General features: G+C 44.2%; 1 protein-coding gene across 1 annotated transcript in view; it reads left to right on the forward strand.

Annotated features, from left to right (window-relative positions):
* LOC140729929 (adenylate cyclase type 8-like) overlaps positions 1–21,635 on the forward strand; it is a 45,253-nt gene that overhangs the window by 4,060 nt on the left and 19,558 nt on the right. Inside the window, exon 2 of the mRNA XM_073050093.1 lies at positions 6,023–6,115. Within this exon, the coding sequence (XP_072906194.1) occupies positions 6,023–6,115 (93 nt within the window). The remainder of the gene's footprint in view (positions 1–6,022; positions 6,116–21,635) is intronic.

Raw genomic sequence — 21,635 nt, forward strand, 5'->3', positions numbered from 1 at the left:
CACTGCCCTACAGAGATTCTGTGCTGTTGCTCGAGTGAAATGAAATACAGTGTTGGGAAGTTATTGTCATGCACTTTGGGAGAAGGAATAAAGGTGGAGACTTATTTTCTAAACATGGAGAAAGTTCAAATAATTCTAACAGGTTTATCAGGCAAAATTTTCCTTAAGAAAACAATTCTGACTTTGTCCTATCTTGTTCTACATCACCAAGTTACTCCATAACCTCATCCTTAATAATGGACTCCAACATCCTCCCAACCACTGAGATCAGGTTAACGGTGTCTGCTGCCTTCTTGAGACATCTGCAATCTTCCAGTCCTCTGGCATTATGCCACAGTCCAATGATTTTTGAAAGATCATTACTAATGCCTGCACAAACTCTACCACTACCTCTTTCAGAACCCTAGGGTGCAGTTCATCTAGTCTGGGTGACTAACGTGCATTTAGCTTTTGAACTTTGAGCGCCTCCTCCCTTGTAATAGTAGCTGTACTATTCTCTTCCTTCACACACTACAACACCTGCCACACTGCTAGTGTCTTCTGCAGTAAAGACTGATGGAAAATACTCATTTAGTTCATCTGCCGTCTCCTTGTTCCCCTTTATTATTTCTCCGGCCTCATTTTCTAGTGGTCCAATATCCATTCTCACCTCTCTTTTATTTTTTATATACTCGAAAAAAAGCTTTTTCCATTGACCTTGATATTGTTTGCTAGCTTGTTTTCAAAATTCATCTTTTCCCTCCAAATTAGTTGCTTTCTGTAGGTTTTTAAAGCTTTCTAATCAATCTTCCCACTAAATTTTGCTTTGCTGTATGCCTTCTCTATTGCTTTTACATTAGCTTTAACTTCCCCCGTCAGCCACAGTTGTACTATTTTACCATTTGAGCATTTCTTTGTTTTTGGAACACATCTATTCTGCAACTTGCTCATTTTTCCCAAAACTTAAACCATTGCTGCTCTGCTGTCATCCCTGCAATCATCTCCTTCCAACTTACTTTGGTCAGCTCCTCTCTCATACCACTGTAATTTCCCTTACTCCACTGAAATACTGCTGCATCAAGTCGTCAAATTTATTTATAAAGCACATTTAAAAACAACCCATGTTGACCAAAGTGCTGTACAACCCTATCATATTTCAAGTTGAACTCAATCATATTGTGATCAGTGCCTCCTAAGGGCTCCTTTACCGTAAGCTCCCTAATCACCTCTGGTTCATTACCGAATGCCCAATTCAGTCTAGTTGATCTTCTTTAGGCTCAACGTCAAGCTGCTCTAAAAAAACTTTCTCAAAGGTATTCAACAAATACACGACCAACATCAATGAGATCTATTACCAACATCATTTTCCCAATCACCCTTAATGATGAAATCGCTCATGACTATCATAACATTGCCTTTTTGAGACACTTTTTCTATTTCCTGTGGTAATCTGTGGTCCACATCCCAGCTGCTGTTTAGAGGCCTGTATATAACTGCCATCAGGGTCCTTTTACACTTGCAGTTTCTTAACCCATAAGGATTCAACATCTTCAAATGCTGTGTCACATCTCCCTAATGATTTGATGTCATTCTCTACAAGCAGAGCCATGCCACCCCCTCTGCCGACCTTCCTATCCCTCCGATACAACGTGTAACCTTGGACATTCAGCTCCCAACTACAACCATCCTTCAGCCACGATTCAGTGATGGCCACAACATCACACCCGACAACCTGTAATATTGCAATAAGATCATCCACCTTATCTCCTATACTCCGTGCATTGAGATACAACACTTTGTGTACTATATTTGCTACCCTTTTTGATTCTGCATCCCTAATGCACTGATACTCACCCTGCTGGTTACAATTTTGTTCTGTCGTCTGCCTGTTCTACATGACAGTCTGACTGCACACAACCTTTGATTTTTTTATCGTCCATCCTAACCAGAGTCCCTTCACTCCAGTTCCCATCCCTCTACAAAATTAGTTTAAACTTTCCCTCAACACCTCCAACAAACCTGCCCATGAGAATATTGCTCCCCCTCGGGTTCAGGTGCAACCCATCCCTTTTGTACAGGTCATACCTACCTCAGAATGAGCTACTCCCATGCATTTATCTGCCAGATCATCCTGTTTCTACCCTCACTGGCATGTGGCACAGGTAGCAATCCAGAAATTACTACCCTGTTGTAGTGGACGTGATCCAAGATGTCCCAGACGCTGGCTCTTCACAGGCAACATGCAATTTGGGTGTCCCATTCACAGCCACAGAATTTCCTGCCTGCTCCTCGGACTATTGATTTCCAGAAGACCACAAGACATAGGAGCAGAATTAGACCATTCAGCCCATTGAGCCTGCTCCACCATTCCATCATGGCTGATTCCAGATTCACTCAACCCTATACACCCGCCTTCTTGCCATATCCTGTGCTGCCCTGACCAATCAGGAAACAATCAGCTTCCACTTAAATATACTCATGGACTTGGCCTCCACTGCAGTCTGTGGCAGAGCATTCCACAGATTCCCTACTTTCTGACTAAAAAAATTCTTCCTTACCTCTCTTCTAAAAGGTTGCCCCTCAATTCTGAGGCTGTGCCCTCCAGTTCTGGATACCTCCACCATAGGAAACATCCTCTCCACATCCATCTTATCTAGTCCTTTCAATATCTGGTAGGTTTCAATGAGATACCCCCGCATTCTTCTAAAATCCAGTGAGTACAGTCCCAAAGCTGCCAAAAGCTCCTCATATATTAACTCCTTCATTCCCAGAATCATCCTTGTGAACCTCCTCTGGACTCGCTCCAATGACAGCACATCATTTCCGAGATATGGGGCCCAAAACTGTTGTCAATACTCAAAGTGCAGCCTGACTAGTGTCTTCTAAAGGCTCAGCATTATCTCCTTGCTTTTATATTCTATTCCCCTTGAAACAGGTGCTAACATTGCATTGGCCTTCTTTACCACTGACTCAACCTATAAATTAACCTTCTGGGAGTCTTGTGTGAGGACTCCTAAGTCCCTCTGCATCTCTGATGTTTGAACCCTCTCCCCATTTAGAGAACAGTCTGCACTATTGTTTCTTTTAGCAAAATGCATTATCATACATTTCCTAACATTATATTCCATCTGGCAGTTTTTTGCCCATTCTTCCAATTTGCCCTGCTGCAGTCACTCAGCACAACCTCACCCTCCACCTATCTTTGTATCATCCACTAATTTCTCCGCAAAGCCATCAGTTCCATTATCCAAATCACTGACAAACAATGTGAAAAGTAGCAGTCCCAATACTGACCCCTGATCACCACTCATCACCGGCAGCCAACCAGGAAAGGCCCCCTTTATTCCCACTTACTGCCTCCTGCCTGTCAGCCATTCCTCTATCCATGCCAGTATCATTCCTGTAATGCCATAGGATTTTATCTTGTTAACCAGCCTCATCTTGTGGCACCTTAACAAATCCCTTACTGGCATCCACTGCCTCGCCTTTTGTCCACCCTGCTTGCTTCTTCCTCAAAGAACTCCAAAACATTTAGAAACATAGAAAACCTACAGCACAATGCAGGCACTTCAGCCCACAAAGCTGTGCCAAACAAGTCCTTACCTGATAAATTACCTAGAGTTACCCATAGCCCTCCATTTTTCTGAGCTCCATATACCTGTCCATGAGTCTCTTAAAAGACCCTATCGTATCCACCTCCACCACCGTCCCCGGCAGCCCATTCCACACACTCACCACTCTCTGCATAAGAAATTTACCCCTAATATCTCCTCTGCACCTACTTCCAAACACTTTAAAACCGTGCCATCTCATGTTAGCCATTTCAGCCTTGGGAAAAAGCCTCTGAATATCCACACGATCAATGCCTCTCATCATCTTATACACCTCTATCAGGTCACCTCTCATCCTACGCTGCTCCAAAGAGAAAAAGCTGAGTTCGCTCAACATATTCACATATGGCATGCTCCCCAGTCCAGGCAACATCCTTGTAAATCTCCTCTGCACCCTTTCTATGGTTTCCACATCCTTCCTGTAGTGAGGCGACCAGATCTGAGCACAGTACTCCAAGTGGGGTCTGACCAGGATCCTATATAGCTGCAACATTACCTCTTGGCTCCTAAATTCAATTCCACAATTGATGAAGGCCAATGCACCATATGCTTTCTTAACCACAGAGTCAACCTGTGCAACAGCCTTGAGTGTCCTATTGACTCGGACCCCAAGATCCCTCTGATCCTCCACACTGCCAAGAGCCTTACCATTAGTACTATATTCTGTCATCATATTTGACCTACCAAAATGAACCACCTCACATTTATCTTGGTTGAACTCCATCTGCCACTTCTCAGCCCAGTTTTGCATCCTATCAAATGTCCAGCCGTAACCTCTGACAGCCCTCCACACTATCCACAACACTTCCAACCTTTGTGTCATCAGCAAATTTACTAACCCATCCTCCACTTCTTCATCCAAGTCATTTATAAAAGTCAGGAAGAGTAGGGGTCCCAGAACAGATCCCTGAGGCACTCCGCTGGTGACCAACGTCCATGCAGGATATGATCTGTATACAACCACTCTTTGCCTTCTGTGGGCAACCCAGTTCTGGATCCAAAAAGCAATGTCCCCTTGGATCCCATGCTTCCTTACTTTCTCAATAATCCTTGCATATGGTACTTTGTCAAATGCCTTGCTGAAATCCATATACACTACAGCTACTGCTCTACCTTCATCAATGTGTTTAGTCACATCCTCAAAAAATTCAATCAGACTCATAAGGCACAACCTGCCTTTCACAAAGCCATGCTGACAATTCCTAATCATATCTTGTCTCTCCAAATGTTCATAAATCCTGCCTCTCAGGATCTTCTCCATCAACTTACCAACCACTGAGGTAAGACTCACTGGTCTGTAATTTCCTGGGCTATCTCTACCCTTTTTCTTGAACAATGGAATAACATCCGCAACCCTCCAATCCTCTGGAATCTCTCCCGTCCCCATTGATGATGCAAACATCATCGCCAGAGGCTCAGAAATCTCCTCCCTCACCTCCAACGGTAGGCTGGGGTACATCTCGTCCGGTCCCAGTTACTTATCCAACTTGATGCTTTCCAAAAGCTCCTGCACATCCTCTTTCTTATGTCTATATGTTCAAGCTTTTCAATCCGCTGTAAGTCATCCCTACAATCACCAAGGTTCTTTTCGGTTGTGAATGCTGAAGAAAAGTACTCATGAAGTACCTGTGCTGTCTCCTCCGGTTCCATACATACTTTTCCACTGTCACACTTGATTGGTCCCATTCTCTCATTTCTTATCCTCTTCCTCTTAACATACTTGTAGAAAGCCTTGAGGTTTTCCTTAATCCTGTCCGCCACGGCCTTCTCATGGCCCCTCCTGGCTCTCCTAATTTCTTTCTTGAGCTCCTTCCTGCTAGCCTTATAATCTTCTAGATCTCTATCATTACCTAGCTTTATGAACCTTTCGTAAACTATTTTTTTTCTTCTTGACTAGATTTCCAACAGACTTTGTATGCCACTGTTCATGTACCCTACCATCCTTACCCTGTCTTGTTCAAATGCCCCTATGCAGAATGCCACACAAATACCCTCTGAACATTTGCCATATTTCTTCCATACACTCCCCTGAGAACATCCGTTTCCAATTTATGCTTCCAAATTCCTGCCTGATAGCCTCATATTTCCCCTTACTCCAATTAAACACTTTCCTAACTTGTCTGTTCCTATCCCTCTCCAATGCTATGGTAAAGAAGATAGAGTTGTGATCACTATCTCCAAATTGCTGTCCCACTGAGAGACCTGACACCTGACCAGGTTTATTTCCCAATATCAGATCAGGTACAGCCTCTCCTCTTGTAGGCTTAGAGGGATAATAAATCAGCTGTGATGGAATGACAAAGCAGAGTGAATAGACCGAGTGGCCAAATTCTCCTCGCCCCTTATGGTCTTGTGGGATGCATTTTGTTTGTGGTTTTCAGATGACAGAGCTGATGTGATCTCATTCTGTTACCTGTGTTTCCCCGCTGTAGCTCCTAAGTGAAGAACGCTATGAGAAAATTGAAAAGATCAAAACCATTGGAAGCACGTACATGGCAGTGTCAGGGCTGACTTTACCAATGGAGGTACCTGCACTCCTACAGCTTGTTTACTGTACCGCACCCAGCAGAAACTTTGTGACCAATGCTGTGTCTTACTTTGAAATATCCACTGACCATCTCTAATTTTGAATATTTATGTATAGATACATGACGGCCCGGTAGAGTAACAGTCAGTGTAACAGCTTGCATCAGGTTCAATTCCCCTTGCTCTCTGTTAGGAGTCTGTACGTTCTCCCCGTGGCCACACAGGTTTCCTCCAGGGAGCCTGATTTCCTCCCACATTCCAAAGATGCACGAGTTAGTAGATTAATTGGTTATAGGGATGTAATTTGTTTGTTGAGCTGGAAGGAGATGGGTGACTGTCGGGAGAAATGGAAATGTGAAGAGGCATTTAATGCAGAGCACCCCGTGGCCATTCCCCTTGATAATAAGTATACAGCTTTAGATACAGTTATGGGGATAACCTCAGAGGAATGCCATGGAGACTGGGTTGCTTGGACTGAGCATGGGTCCCTGGTGGAGAAGAGTGGAACAGTAGTGATGGGGACAGAACAGACAGAACATTCTCTGGACATGAATGATTGCACCCAAAGCATTCATCTGGAGAGTAGCCAGATGTCTTGGTACATATTGCGAGAGATGAACTGAGAGCTTCGATACATACATGGAATTATGATGTAGTGGTCATTACGGAGACTTGGCTGGCACTAGGGCAGGAATGGATTCTCAATATTCCTGGATTTCAGTGCTTTAAAAGGGATGGGGGGGAGGGGAGGAGGGGTGGCATTACTGGTCAGGGATACTATTACAGCTGCAGAAAGGGTGGGTAATGTAGCAGGATCCTCTTTTGAGTCAGTATGGGTGGAAGTCAGGAACAGGAAGGGAGCAGTTACTCTACTGGGGGTATTCTATAGGCCCCCTAGAAGCAGCAGAGATACCGAGGAGCAGATTGGGAGGCAGATTTTGGAAAGGTGCAAAAATAACAGGGTTGTTATCATGGGTGACTTTAAGTTCCCTAATATTGATTGGCACTTGATTAGTTCCAAGGGTTTAGATGGGACAGAGTTTGTTAAGTGTGTCCAGGATGGATTCCTGTCACAGTATGTTGACAGGCCGACTAGGGGGAATGCCATACTAGATCTAGTATTAGGTAACGAATCGGGTCAGGTCACAGATCTGTCAGTGGGTGAGCATCTGGGGGACAGTGATCACCGCTCCCTGACCTTTAGCATTATCATGGAAAAGGATAGAATCAGAGAGGACAGGAAAATTTTTAATTGGGGAAGGGCAAATTATGAGGCTATAAGGCTAGAACTTGCGGGTGTGAATTGGGATGATGTTTTTGCAGGGAAATGTACTATGGACATGTGGTCGATATTTAGTGATATCTTGCAGGATGTTAGGGATAAATTTGTCCCGGTGAGGAAGATAAAGAATGGTAGGGTGAAGGAACCATGGGTGACAAGTGAAGTGGAAAATCTAGTCAGGTGGGAGAAGGCAGCATACATGAGGTTTAGGAAGCAAGGATCAGATGGGTCTATTGAGGAATATAGGGTAGCAAGAAAGGAGCTTAAGAAGGGGCTGAGAAGATTAAGAAGGGGGCATGATAAGGCCTTGGTGAGTAGGGTAAAGGAAAACCCCAAGGCATTCTTCAATTATGTGAAGAACAAAAGGATGACAGGAGTGAATTAGAGATAAAGATGGGAAGATATGTCTGGAGACTGGAAGTGAGCGAGGTCCTCAATGAATACTTCTCTTCGGTATTCACCACTGAGAGGGAACTTGATGACTGTGAGGACAATATGAGTGAGGTTGATGTTCTGGAGCATGTTGATATTAAGGTAGAGGAGGTGTTGGAGTTGTTAAAATACATTAGGACGGATAAGTCCCCAGGGCCTGATGGAATATTCCCCAGGCTGCTCCACGAGGCAAGGGAAGAGATTGCTGAACCTCTGGCTAGGATCTTTATGTCCTTGTTGTCTATGGGAATGGTACCGGTGGATTGGAGGGAGGCGAATGTTGTTCCCTTTTTCAAAAAAGGTAGTAGGGATAGTCCGGGTAATTATAGACCAGTGAGCCTTACATCTGTGGTGGGAAAGCTGTTGGAAAAGATTTTTAGAGATAGGATCTGTGGGCATTTAGAGAATCATGGTCTGATCAGGGACAGTCAGCATGGCTTTGTGAAGAGCAGATTGTGTCTAACAAGCCTGATAGAGTTCTTTGAGGAGGTGACCAGGCATATAGATGAGGGTAGTGCAGTGGATGTGATCTACATGGATTTTAGTAAGACGTTTGACAAGGTTCCACATGGTAGGGTTATTCAGAAAGTCAGAAGGCATGGGATACAAGGAAGTTTGGCCAGGTGGATTCAGAATTGGCTTGCCTGCAGAAGGCAGAGGGCCGTGGTGGAGGAAGTACATTCAGATTGGAGGGTTGTGACTAGTGGTGTCCCACAAGGATCTGTTCTGGGACCTCTACTTTTTGTGATTTTTATTAACGACCTGGATGTGGGGGTAGAAGGGTGGATTGGCAAGTTTGCAGATGACACAAAGGTTAGTGGTGTTGTAGATAGTGTAGAGGATTGTCGAAGATTACAGAGAGACATTGATAGGATGCAGAAGTGGGCTGAGAAGTGGCAGATGGAGTTCAACCCGGAGAAATATGAGGTGGTACACTTTGGAAGGACAAACTCCAAGGTAAATGGCAGGATACTTGGTAGTGTGGAGGAGCAGAGGGATCTGGGAGTACATGTCCACAGATGTTGCCTCACAGGTAGATAGGGTAGTTAAGAAAGCTTATGGGGTGTTGGCTTTCATAAGTCAAGGGATAGAGTTTAAGAAACGCAATGTAATGATGCAGCTCTATAAAACTCTAGTTAGGCCACACTTGGAGTATTGTATCCAGTTCTGGTCACCTCACTATAGGAAGGATGTGGAAGCATTGGAAAGGGTACAGAGGAGATTTACCTGGATGCTGCCTGGTTTAGAGAGTATGGATTATGATCAGAGATTAAGGGAGCTAGGGCTTTGCTCTTTGGAGAGAAGGAGGATGAGAGGAGATATGATAGAAGTGTACAAGATATTAAGAGAAATAGACAGAGTGGACAGCCAGCGCCTCTTCCCCAGGGCACCACTGCTCAATACAAGAGGACATGGCTTTAAGGTAAGGGGAGGGAAGTTCAAGGGGGATATTAGAGGAAGGTTTCTCACTCAGAGAGTGGTTGGTGCGTGGAATGCACTGCCTGAGTCAGTGGTGGAGGCAGATACATTAGTGAAGTTTAAGAGACCACTAGACAGGTATATGGAGGAATTTAAGGTGGGGGGGGGGGGTTATATGGGTGGCAGGGTTTGAGGGTCGGCACAGAATTGTGGGCCGAAGGGCCTGTAATGTTCTATATTGGTACCAATGACATAGGAAGGAAAAGCAAAGAGATCCTAAAGACAGAATTTAGAGAGCTAGGCAGAAAGCTGAGAAGCAGGACCTCCTGGATAGAAATTTCTGGATTGCTACCTGTGCCACATGGCGGCGAGAGTAGAAACAGGATGACTTAGCAGATAAATGTGTGGCTGAGAAGCTGGTACAAGGGGCAGGGCTTCAGGTTCTTCGACCATTGAGATCTCTTCTGGGGAGAGGTATGACCTGTACAAAAGGAACAGGTTGTACCTGAATCCAAGTGGGACCAATATTCACCCAAGCAGGTTTGTCAGAGCTGTTGGGGAGGGTTTAAACTAATTTGGCAGGGGGCTGAGAAGAAGAGTGAAGGAATTCAGGATAGGATGGATGATAAAAAAGCAAAGATAGCATGCAGTCAGACTGTCAGGAAGGCTGACAGATGATAGAACAAAATACCAGCCAGCAGCGTGAGTATCAGTGCGTTAGGGATCAAAAAGGGTAGCAAATACAGTACTCAAAGTGCTATATCTCAATGCATGGAGTATGAGAAATAAGGTGGATGATCTTGTTGCAATATTACAGATTGTCAGGTATGATGTTGTGGCCATCACTGAATCGGGGCTGAAGGATGGTTGCAGTTGGGAGCTGAATGTCCAGGGTTACACGTTGTATCGGAGGGATAGGAAGGTAGGCAGAGGGGGTGGTGGGGCTCTGCTGGTAGAGAATGGCATCAGATCTGTAGAAAGATGTGATGTAGGACTGGAATATATTGAATCCTTGTTGGTTGAGCTTAGAAGCTGCCAGGGTAAAAGGACCGTGATAGCAGTTATATACAGGCCTCCCAGCAGTGGCTGGGGTGTGGACCACAGATTACAATGGGGAATAGAAAAGGTGTTGGATCTCAATGGATCTCAAAAGAGTGTGTTTGTTGAATGCCTATGAGATGGGTTTTAGAGCAGTTTGTCGTTGTGCTTACTAGGGGATCAGCTATACTGGATTGGGTGTTCTGTAATAAGACCATAATATATATGAGCAGAAGTAGGCCATTCAGCCCATGGAGTCTGGTCTGTCATTCAATCATGGGCTGATCCAATTTTTCCAGTGGTCCCCACTCCCCTGCCTTCTCCCCATACCCTTTGATAAGTTTTAATCTACAATTTGAGAGGGAGAAAGGAAAATCAGAAGTGTCAGTATTACAGTTGAACAAAGGGGACTATGGAGCCACGAGGGAGGAGCTGGCCAATGTTGACTGGAAGGATACCCTCACAGGGATGACAGTGGAACAACAATGGCAGGTATTTCTGGGAATAATTCAGAAGGTGCAGGATCAGTTCATTCCAAAGAGGAAGAAAGATTCTGAGGGCAGTAGGGGGCAACCGTGGCTGACAAGGGAAGTCATGGACAGTATAAAAATTAAAGAGAAAAAGTATAACGCCGCAAAGATGAGCGGGAAGCCAGAGGATTGGGAAACTTTTAAAAAGCAACAGAAGATGACTAAAAAGGCAATACAGGGAGAAAAGATGAGTTACGAAGGCAAGCTAGCCAAGAATATAAAGGAGGATAGTAAAAGCTTCTTTGGTATGTGAAGAGGAAAAAAAATTTAAGACCAAAGTTGGGCCCTTGAAGGCAGAAACGGGTGAATTTATTATGGGGAACAAGGAAATGGCAGACGAGTTGAACAGGTACTTTGGATCTGTCTTCACTAGGGAGGACACAGACAATCTCCCAGATGTAATAGTGGCCAGAGGACCTAGGGTAACAGAGAAACTGAAGGAAATTCACATTAGGCAGAAGATGGTGTTGGGTAGACTGATGGGACTGATGGCTGATAAATCCCCAGGGCCTGATGGTCTGCATCCCAGGGTTACTTAAGGAGGTGGCTCTAGAAACAGTGGATGCATTGGTAATCATTTTCCAATGTTCTATAGATTCAGGATCAGTTCCTGAGGATTGGAAGATAGCTAATGTTATCCCACTTTTTAAGAAAGGAGGGAGAGAGAAAACAGGGAATTATAGACCAGTTAGCCTGACATCAGTGGTGGTGAAGATGCTGGAGTCAATTATAAAAGATGAAATAGTGGCACATTTGGATAGCAGTAACAGGATTGATCCGAGTCAGCATGGATTTATGAAGGGAAATCACGCTTAACTGATCTTCTGGAATTTTTGAGTATGTAACTATGAAAATGGACAAGGGAGAACCAGTGGATGTAGTGTACCTGGACTTTCAGAAAGCCTTTGATAAGGTCCCACATAGGAGATTAGTGGGCAAAATTAGAGCACATGGTATTGGGGGTAGGGTACTGACATGGATAGAAAATTGGTTGGAAGATAGGAAACAAAGAGTAGGGATTAACGGGTCCTTTTCAGAATGGCAGGCAGTGACTAGTGGGGTACCGCAAGGCTCAGCGCTGGGACCGCAGCAATTTACAATATACATTAATGATTCAGATGAAGGGATTAAAAGTAACATTAGCAAATTTACAGATGACACAAAGCTGGGTGGTAGTGTGAAACATGAGGAGGATGTTAGGAGAATGCAGGGTGACTTGGGACAGGTTGGGTGAGTGGGCAGATGCAGTTTAATGTGGTTAAATGTGAGGTTATCCACTTTGGTGGCAAGAACAGGAAGGCAGATTACTATCTGAATGGTGTCAAGTTAGGAAAAGGGGAAGTACAACGAGATCTAGGTGACCCTGTTCATCAGTCACTGAAAGTAAGCATGTAGGTACAGAAGGCAGTGAAGAAAGCTAATGACATGTTGGCCTTCATAAGAAGGGGAGTTGAGTATAGGAGCAAAGAGGTCCTTCTGCAGCTGTACAGGGCCCTGGTGAGACCACACCTGGAGTATTGTGTTCAGTTTTGGTCTCCAAATTTGAGGAAGGACATTCTTGCTATTGAGGGAGTGCAGCGTAGGTTCACGAGGTTGATTCCCGGGATGGCGGGACTGTCATATGTTGAAAGATTGGAGCGACTGGGCTTGTATACACTGGAATTTAGAAGGATGAGAGGGGATCATATATCTTGAACATATAAGATTATTAAGGGATTGGACACACTAGAGGCAGGAAACATGTACCCGATGTTGGAGGAGTCCAAAACCAGAGGCCACAGTTTAAGAATAAGGGGTAGGCCATTTAGAACAGAGTTGAGGAAAAACTTTTTCACCCAGAGAGTTGTGGATCTATGGAATGCTCTGCACCAGAAGGCAGTGGAGGCCAATTCTCTGGATGCTTTCAAGAGTTAGATAGAGTTCTTAAAGATAGCGGAGTCAAGGGTTGCGGGGAGAAGGCGGGAAAGGGATACTGATTGTGGATGATCAGCCATGATCACATTGAATGGTGGTGCAGGCTCGAAGAGCCAAATGGCCTACTCCTGCACCTACTGTCTATTGATGCCCTGTCTAATCAGGAACCTATCTATCTCTGCCTTAAATACACCCAATGACTTGGCCTCCACAGCCACTCTGGCAACAAATTCCACAGATTTATCACCCTCTGACTAAAGTAATTTCTCCACATCTCTGTTCTAAATGGATGTCCTTCAATCCTGAATTCGTGCCCTCGTGTCCTAGACTCCCCTATCATGGGAAATAATTTTGCCAAGTCTAATCTGTTCAGGCCTTTTAACATTTGGAATGTTTCTATGAGAACCCTCTCAATCTCCTGAACTCCAGGGAATACAGCCCAAGAGCTGCCAGACATTCCTCATATGGTAACCCCTTTCATTCCTGGAACCATTCTCGTGAATTGTCTCTGAACCCTCTCCAATGTCAGTATATCCCTTCTAAAATAAGGAGCCCAAAACTGTAATGAACCAGAGCTGATTAGGGAGCTTAAGGTAAAGGAACCCTTAGGCGGCAGTGATCACAATATGATTGAGTTCAACTTGAAACTTGATGGGGAGAAAGTAAAATGTGACATAGCAGTATTTCAGTGGAGTAAAGGAAATTACAGTAGTATGAGAGGGGAGTTGGTGAAAGTTAATTGGAAGGAGATGCTGGTAGGGATGGCAGCAGAGTAATAATGGCATGACTTTTTGGGAAAAATAAGGAAGGTGCAGTTTAGGTGTATTCCAAAACAAAGAAATACTCAAATGGCAAAGTAGTACAACCGTGGCTGACAAGGGAAGTCAAAGTTAATGTAAAAGCAAAAGAGATGGCAGACAACAAAGCAAAACTTTGTGGAAAGTTAGAGGGTTGGGAAGCTTTTAAAAATTCTACAGGAATCAACTAAAAGGATCATTAGGAAGGAAAAGATGAAATATGAAAGCAAGCTAGCAAACAATATCAAAGTGAATAGTAGAAATTTTTACTAGTATGTAAAAAGTAAAATAGAGATGAGTGTGTATATAGGACTGCTAGAAAATGAGGCCGGAGAAATAATAACGGGGGCCAAGGAGATGGCAGATGAGCTAAGTAAGTATTTTGCATCAGTCTTCACTGTGGAAGACACTGGCAGTGTGCCAGATGTTGAAGGGTGCAAGGGAAAAGTTACAAGGGAGAAGGTTAATTTGTGGGTAGAGTCAGTGGTGAGGGAGACAAATGCAATGTCAGTATTCATTTCAAGAGGTTTAGAACAGTGATGTAATGCTGAGGCTTTATAAGGCGCTGGTGAGGCCTAACCTTGATTATTGTGAACAGTTTTGGGCTCCTCATCTAAGCAAAGATGTGCTGGTTTCAGTGGTAGTTCACAAGGATGATTCTGGGAATGAAAGGGTTATCATATGCGGGATGTTTGATGGCTCTGGTCTGTACTCATGGAATTTAGTAGGTTGAGGGATATCTCATTGAAGCCTTTCAAATGTTGAAAGGCCTAGACAGAGTAGATGTGGAAAGGATGTTTCCCATGGTGAGGGAGTCTAGGACAAGAGGGCACAGCCTCAGAATCGAGGGATATCCATTTAAAACAGTGACGGGGAGAAATTTCTTTAGCCAGAGGGTAGTAAATTGGTGGAATTTCTTACCACAGGCAGCTTTGGAGGCCAGGTCGTTGGGTGTATTTAAGGCAGAGATTGACAGGTTCTTGTTTGGACATGTCATCAAAGGTTATAGGGAGAAGGCCGGGAAGTGGGGTCGAGGAGGGGGAAAAGGGATCAGCCATGATTGAATGGGGGGAGCAGACTCGATGGGCCAAATGGCCTATATCTGCTCCTATGTATTATGGTATCTTGACATTAATAAATGACAGTCTAAATGTAGAACATTCTGTTTAGGGCTACAGTCTTTTATATTTATCACTCAATATTGTAGAGTGTCATAATCGATGACTGCAATCACAAGTGGTGTAGGGACAGGACTTCAGATTTCTGGATCATTGGGATTTCTTCTGGGGAAGGTACAACCTGTAAAAACCTGACGGTGACCAATGTCCTTGAGGGAAGGTTTGCAAGTGCTCTTCAGGATGATTTAAACTAATTTGGCAGGAGTTGGGATCTTGGGATCTGGAGTGATAGGGCTGTTGGGTTACAAGCAGAAGCAGTGTGTAGTGAGACTGTCAGAAAGGACAGATGATACGGCAGAATTACTGTCAGTGAATGAGTTGGTGTAACATGGGGCACAATTGAAAAGGGTGACGAATACAGGACTGAAGGTGTTATATTTGAAAGCATGCAATATAGGGAATAAGGTAGGTGATCTTGTATAGTTAGAAATTGGCAGGTCTGATGTGGACATTGCTGAATCATGGCTGAAAGAAGATCATAGTTGGGAGCTGAACATCGAAGGATACACCTTGTATTGAAAGGAGAGGTAAGTAGGAGAAGGGGGCAGTGTGGTTCCATTGGTTAAAAACTGAAATGAGATTCTTGGAAAGATGTGACATAGGATTGGAAGATGTAGTACCCTGTGGGTTGAGTTAAGAAACTGCAAGGGTAAAAGGACCTTGCATTATGATGGGAGCTATATACAGACCCCCAAACAGTAGCTAGAATGTGGGCTACAAGTTACAGCAGGAGATGGAAAAGGCATGTCAAAAGTGGAAATGGTACTGCAGCATAAAAGCCAGGATCAACCAGGCTCCGGGACAGCTTCTTCCACTGGGCCATCAGACTGATGAATTTATGCTGATGCAACTGTATTTCTATGTTATATTGACTCTACTATTGTACATAATATTTATTATAAATTACTATAATTGCACATTGCACATTTGAACAGAGACATAACATAAAGATTTTTACTTCTCAGGTATTTGAAGGATGTAATTAATGTAAAGTCTTTATAATAGTTGTGGGAATTTCTGTAGATTGGGGAAATCAGGTCGGTGCTGGATCCCAGGAGGGGGAAATTGAAGAATGCACACAGGATGATTTTTTAGAGCAGCTTTCAGTTGAGCCCACTAGGGCAAAGCCAGTTCTGGATTGAGTGTTGTCTAATGAACCCGATTTGATTCAGGAACTTAAGGTAAAAATACCCCGATGGACCAGTGATTATATTATGATAGAATTCACCCTGCAATTTGAGAGGAAGAAGATAAAGTCAGATGTATCAGCATTACAGTGGAGTAACAGGAATTACAGAGGCTTGAGAGAGGAGCTGGCAAAGGTTGTTTGGAAGGGGATTCTAGCAGAACACTAATGGCAGGATTTTCTGTGGGTAATTAGAAAGGTGCAGGATAGATCCATTCAAAAGATGAAGAGATATTGAAGCCCTTGTTAAGAAAAATAAAGGAGGCACCTAGCAGATATGGGCAGGATAAATGAGGTACTTATGGAATATAAGAAATGCAAGTGAGCTCTGAAGAATGAAACCAGAAGGGTGAGAAAGCATGAGGTTGCATAAGGTGAAGGAGAATCCACAGGGATTTTGCAGCTGTAATGCAGCTTCCTCTCCACATCGACCCTCATCTCCCATGATTTGGAAGTTTGCAGCAGATTGGATTTAGGCCTCTTTGATATGACTGGTGTGGCCCTCTCCTTGATGAAAATGACTGCCCTGTTTGTTTCTCTGCCAGCCGGTCTCTTTTCACCTGCCCTGCTCCAGTGTGTCGACGAGGGACAGCAGGACCTTGTCGAGGCACCACCTATACTGTCCTTGTGTTAAAGCTGTTTTGCATCCTGACAGTAAGGGAGAGTATCATCCACGGACCACAGAAGGAAAGCATTGCGGAAGGGCTCCAGTCTCTAAAGCTCTGCCCATGTGGTCTTGAACTTGGGAAGATCCTATTCCATCCTGGCGCCCTGTGGCTCACTGCCTTTCATCCTCACGGTTCTGTACCTCTGCCTGCGTTCTGCTTTCCCCTTGCACTCCCCCATCATTGGAAGTGTGCTGAGCCGAGACCTAGCCATCACAGGCATAGCTTGCCAATGGTATCCCTCAACAGCAGGGAGCTCGCTGTCTGGACTATGGCCGAGTTGGTGCCCCACTTTCGGCCCAAAATAGCTGGCCTATGTTGGTTCAGCCATGTCTTAAATTTACCACGGAGTCCAGTTTTGTTGATCTTCTTCAGCCACTGTTCAGTCTGCTTTACAGTGTCAGTGATGTTGTCACTGTCTGTTATTGCTGCATTAAACCACTTTCCAAGACATTTTACTGGGTTGTCCCTGTACTTGAAGTCTGAACTTGCTAGTAATCTTGCCCTTTTTGATCACCATGCATCTGGACTTCTTGGCCTTGTAGATCATCCTAGCCCAGGTAGCTATGTTGTCCAGGGTTTCCAATATCTACCTTGCTTGGACATGGGTTACCATGGTTACTGTGATGTCTTCCATGAATCCCCATATTGCAGATTGTTGGATTCCAGGTTCCAACACTGGGCCTCAGGTTACATCTGCTGTTGCTGATATGAGGAGCTTTGTACCCATGCCAACCAAGATGGGGAAAATGGGACGACTGGTTAGAATCACTTTTTGGAGGTCTTGCCACCCGGTTGTAAAGTGGGCTGAAGTGAAGTGTAGCTTGAAACCTCCTCAGTAGCTGGTGATCATGTCTCATGTTATTGGCAAGATCCTCACCCAACCTGGATGCCACCTTTCTGGATATATGTGTTGATATAGTGTTTCTTCATTAAGTAAGTGGTCAGCCTTCTTGCAAGCACCAAGAAGAATATCCTGCACTCTAGACTAAGGGGGAGATTGTCCGAAACTGGGTGATTGTGGAGGAATCTTCTTCCTTGGAAACAAAGCATCCTTCAGTATTTTCCAGCTTGGTGGGATAGAGCCTTTGGTTCAAGTCTTCCTCATTATCTTCCACAACCTCCGGAGGTGTTTTGGATATACCCCTTGGTCCTGGGGCAGCAGATGACTTTGCTCTCTTGATGATATCCTGGACCTCCTGCCATGTGGGCTCTGCCACGTTCAGCTCCATTGCTGCCATTCTTGGTTGGAGGACTTTTGGACTGAATTCGTGACCCTGACTCCTGCAGGGATCGCTCTGTGACTCCAGAGAAATTCTTCCACCTCCTGCTTTGAGCTGGTTAGGGTGCCAGATTTTTGCTGGTTGAGAAGAGCCCTGGTAAACCCGAATGGGTTTTTAACAATCTGTGCTCTCCTTCTCCCTTTCTCCCTTCTTCACTTCTACAGCTGCTCCACCCTCCTGAGCTTGCACAGTTCTTGCAGTTTGCTGGTTCGATCTTTATCACTTCATTTCCATCAGGTGAACTGTTTTTGAATTGTTTGCTCAGGGTCCTTATCTCACATCTCAGGTGGCAGATCTCTGTTTCCCTCCTGTTTAGTTGCTGAGATGGTTTAAGATCTCCTTTCCACTCCACTGGGCTAAATCGCTCTTTAGTAAAGTTGAACACAATGTCTGTGAGGGAGTTGAGTTTCCTGTAGACAGTTCCTGCCAATGTAGCTTCCAAGTTGCAACCAGGTTGTCATCAAACTGCTTCCAAGATGCATTGTCTGATGATCTAGGTCATCTGATCCTCTTTCCTTGATGAATGGATTAGGCTGTCAGAGGGGTCTCTTGTTTGGTAGGCAGCTGAGGAAAGGTCTTCAGCTCTGTGGGGTGCTTCGTGACTTCTCCACCGTCTCACCGGATGCTGAGTGGTGCATTGCACTTGATTTGTCTTCATTCCACAGTTGTACCTTGATGTATCTTCAGGCCTTTGATGTTTTTGCAGATTTTGTCGCAATGGCCTCGTGCAATGAGTGCCTCCCTGGACAGTGTTGTTTTCTTGAGCCTTGTCATTATTATATTTCCAGTACTGGCCATTGCTGTTATGTCCGTCCTATCGAATCTCTCATCCTCCCCTCCCGAAATCCGGAGACTCTGGGAGTATTGCGTATTTAGTTCATCTGTAGCTTGTATGGTGCCCTCTTGCGAGTGTTAGCCTTGTGTGTCTGTGCCTATCTTTCCTGGAGGTCAAAGCAACACATACAACAAGCTGGAGGAACTCAGCATCCGTGGAAATGAGCAGTCAATGTTTTGGGCTGAGATCTTTCCTGGAGGTCAAAGCAACACATACAACAAGCTGGAGGAACTCAGCATCCGTGGAAATGAGCAGTCAATGTTTCGGGCCGAGACCTTTCCTGGAGGTCAGCTGTCTTTCCAGCATCACTGACCTCTCGATTGCCATCCAGTCTTTCCTGAAAGTCACTGGCAAACCATATGCTGCTGCATCATGCACCAGGGTTCTCTCTCTAGTTACCTGATGAGGTAACCGTAGTCTTTGGCCAGGAGCAGACGTTGTCAGGTAGTGCCCAACGCTTAACCACTACACCCTCTAGTTCATATGCCAGCAGTGGTGACCAAGCAGGAAGGCTCAGGATATTTACTGTACATCCCAAAGAAAAAGAAGACAAGCTGACACAACCATGGCTAACAAGAGAAGTCAAAGCCAACATAAAAGCCTAGGAGACGGCATATAATATAGCAAAAATTGGTGTGTGGTTAGAGGGTTGGGAAGCTTTAAAAAACCACCAGAAGGCAACTAAAAGGCCATTAAGAAGTTAAAGATGGAATGCAAAAGGTAAACTGCCCAATAATATTAAAGAGGATACCAAAAGTTTCTTCAGATACATGAAGTGTAAAGAGACATGAGAATGGATATCAGACAACTGGAAAACTATACTAGAGAGATAGTAATAGAGACTAAGGAAATGGCGGATGAACTGAAGAAGTACTTTGCATCAGTCTTCACTGTGGAAGACACCAGTAGTAAAGTGGAAGTTTCACGTGTCAGAGCTCATGAAGTGTGTGACATTACCATAACTAGAGAAAGTTCTTGAAAAAATGAAAGGTCTGAAGGTAGATAAGTCACTTGGATAAGATTGTGTATACCCAAAGGTTCTGAAAGAGGCTCAAGAGATTGTGAAGGCATTATCTTTCAAGAATTATTAGATTCTGGAATGGTTCTGGAAGACTGAAAAACTGCAAATGTCACTCCACTCTTCAAGAAGGGAGAGAGGCGGAAGAAAGAGAACTATTGGCCAGTTAGTCTGATGTCAGTGGTTGGAGTCAATTATTAAGGATGTGGTCTCAGTAGACTTGGTAAAATAGGCTGTAGTCAGCATGGTTTCATCAAGGGAAAATACCTGACAAATCTGTTGGGATTCTTTGAAGAAATAGCAAGCAGGATAGACAGTGGAGAAACAGTTGACATTGTGTACTTGGATATTCAGAAGGTCTTTGGCAAGGTGCCACACATGAGGCTGCTTAGCAGGCAACACGTCCACAGTGTTACAGGAAAGAGTTTAGCATGGATAAAGCAGTGGCTGACTGGCAGGAAGCAAAGAGTGAGAATAAAGGGAGACTTTCCTCGTTGGCTATCAGTGACTAGTGATGCTCCACAGGGGTCTGAATTGGAACCCATTCTTTTCATGTTAATTGTCAACGATTTGGATGATGGAATTGACAGCTTTGTTGCAAAGTTTGCAGACAATATGAAGATAGGTGGAGGGGGAGGTAATTTTGAGGAAGTAGAGAGGCTACAGAAAGATTTAGGCAGATTCAGAAAATGATCAAAGAAATGGCAGATGGAATATAGTGTTTCAAAGTGTATGGTCATGCACTTTGGTAGAAGAAATGAGAGAGTTGACTATTTTCTCAATGGAGAGAAAATTAAAAAAAACCTGAGGCACAAAGGGACCTGGGGAGTCCTTGTGCAGGATTCCCTAAGGTTAATTTGCAGGTTGAGTCAGTGGTGAGGAAAGCAAATGCAATGTTAGCATTCATTTCAAGAGGAATGGAATATAAAAGCAAGGATGTAATGTTGAGACTTTATGAAGCTCTCACTTGGAGTATTGTGAGCAGGTTCAGGCCCCTTTTCTTAGAAAGGAATGCTGAAACTGGAGAAGCTTTAAAGGAGCTTCACGAAAATGATTCCAGGATTGAATGGCTTGTCACATGAAGAGTGTTTGATGGCTCTGACCCCGTGTTCACTAGAATTCAGAAGAATTGAAACCTATTGAATGGTTCAAGGCCTTGTTAGAGTGGATGTGGAGAGGATGTTTCCTTTGATGGGGGTTTTATGAGACCAGAGGACACTGTCTTAGAATAGAGGGGTAATCTTTTAGAGTGGAGATGAGGAGAAATTTATTTATCCAGAGAGTACTGAATCTGTGGAATTCTTTGCCATAGGCAGTTTTAGAGGCCAAGTTTATTGTATATTTAAGGCAGAGGTTGCTAGTTTCATGATTGTTCAGGGCATGAAGGGATATGCGGAGAAGGCAGGAGTTTGGGGCTGAGACGAAAATTGGATCAGTCACGATGAAATATCAGAGTAGAATCAATGGGCCAAATGGCCTAATTCTGCTCTTATATCTTATGTCAGAGATACAGTATTTAAGTCATCCTTAGTGACAATTGAGGTAGGTAGATTGGAGGTTGCTAATGTTATTCTGCTGTTTACAAAAGGCTGTAAAAATAAACCAGGAAAGCATGGACAGATGAGTGTGGCATCAGTAGTGGGAAAGTTATTGGAAGGTATTCCAATGAGCTGTATATGAGTATTTGAATATACATTGATTGTTTAGGGACAGTCAGCATGGCTTTGAGCATTGTAGGTCATGTTACCGGGAAGTTACCAGGAAAGTTGATGAAGACAAGGCAGTAGTTGTTTTCTACATGAACTTTAGCAAGACATTTGACAAGGTCTCGCACAGGAGGCTGGTCACTCAGCATTCAAGGTAAGGTAGCAAATTGGATTAGACATTGGCTTTGTGGGAGAAGCCAGAGAGTGGTAGTAGAGGGTTGTCTGTCTGACTGGAG

Source organism: Hemitrygon akajei, chromosome 7 (assembly GCF_048418815.1).
Source record: "Hemitrygon akajei chromosome 7, sHemAka1.3, whole genome shotgun sequence".
Taxonomy (NCBI): domain Eukaryota; kingdom Metazoa; phylum Chordata; class Chondrichthyes; order Myliobatiformes; family Dasyatidae; genus Hemitrygon; species Hemitrygon akajei.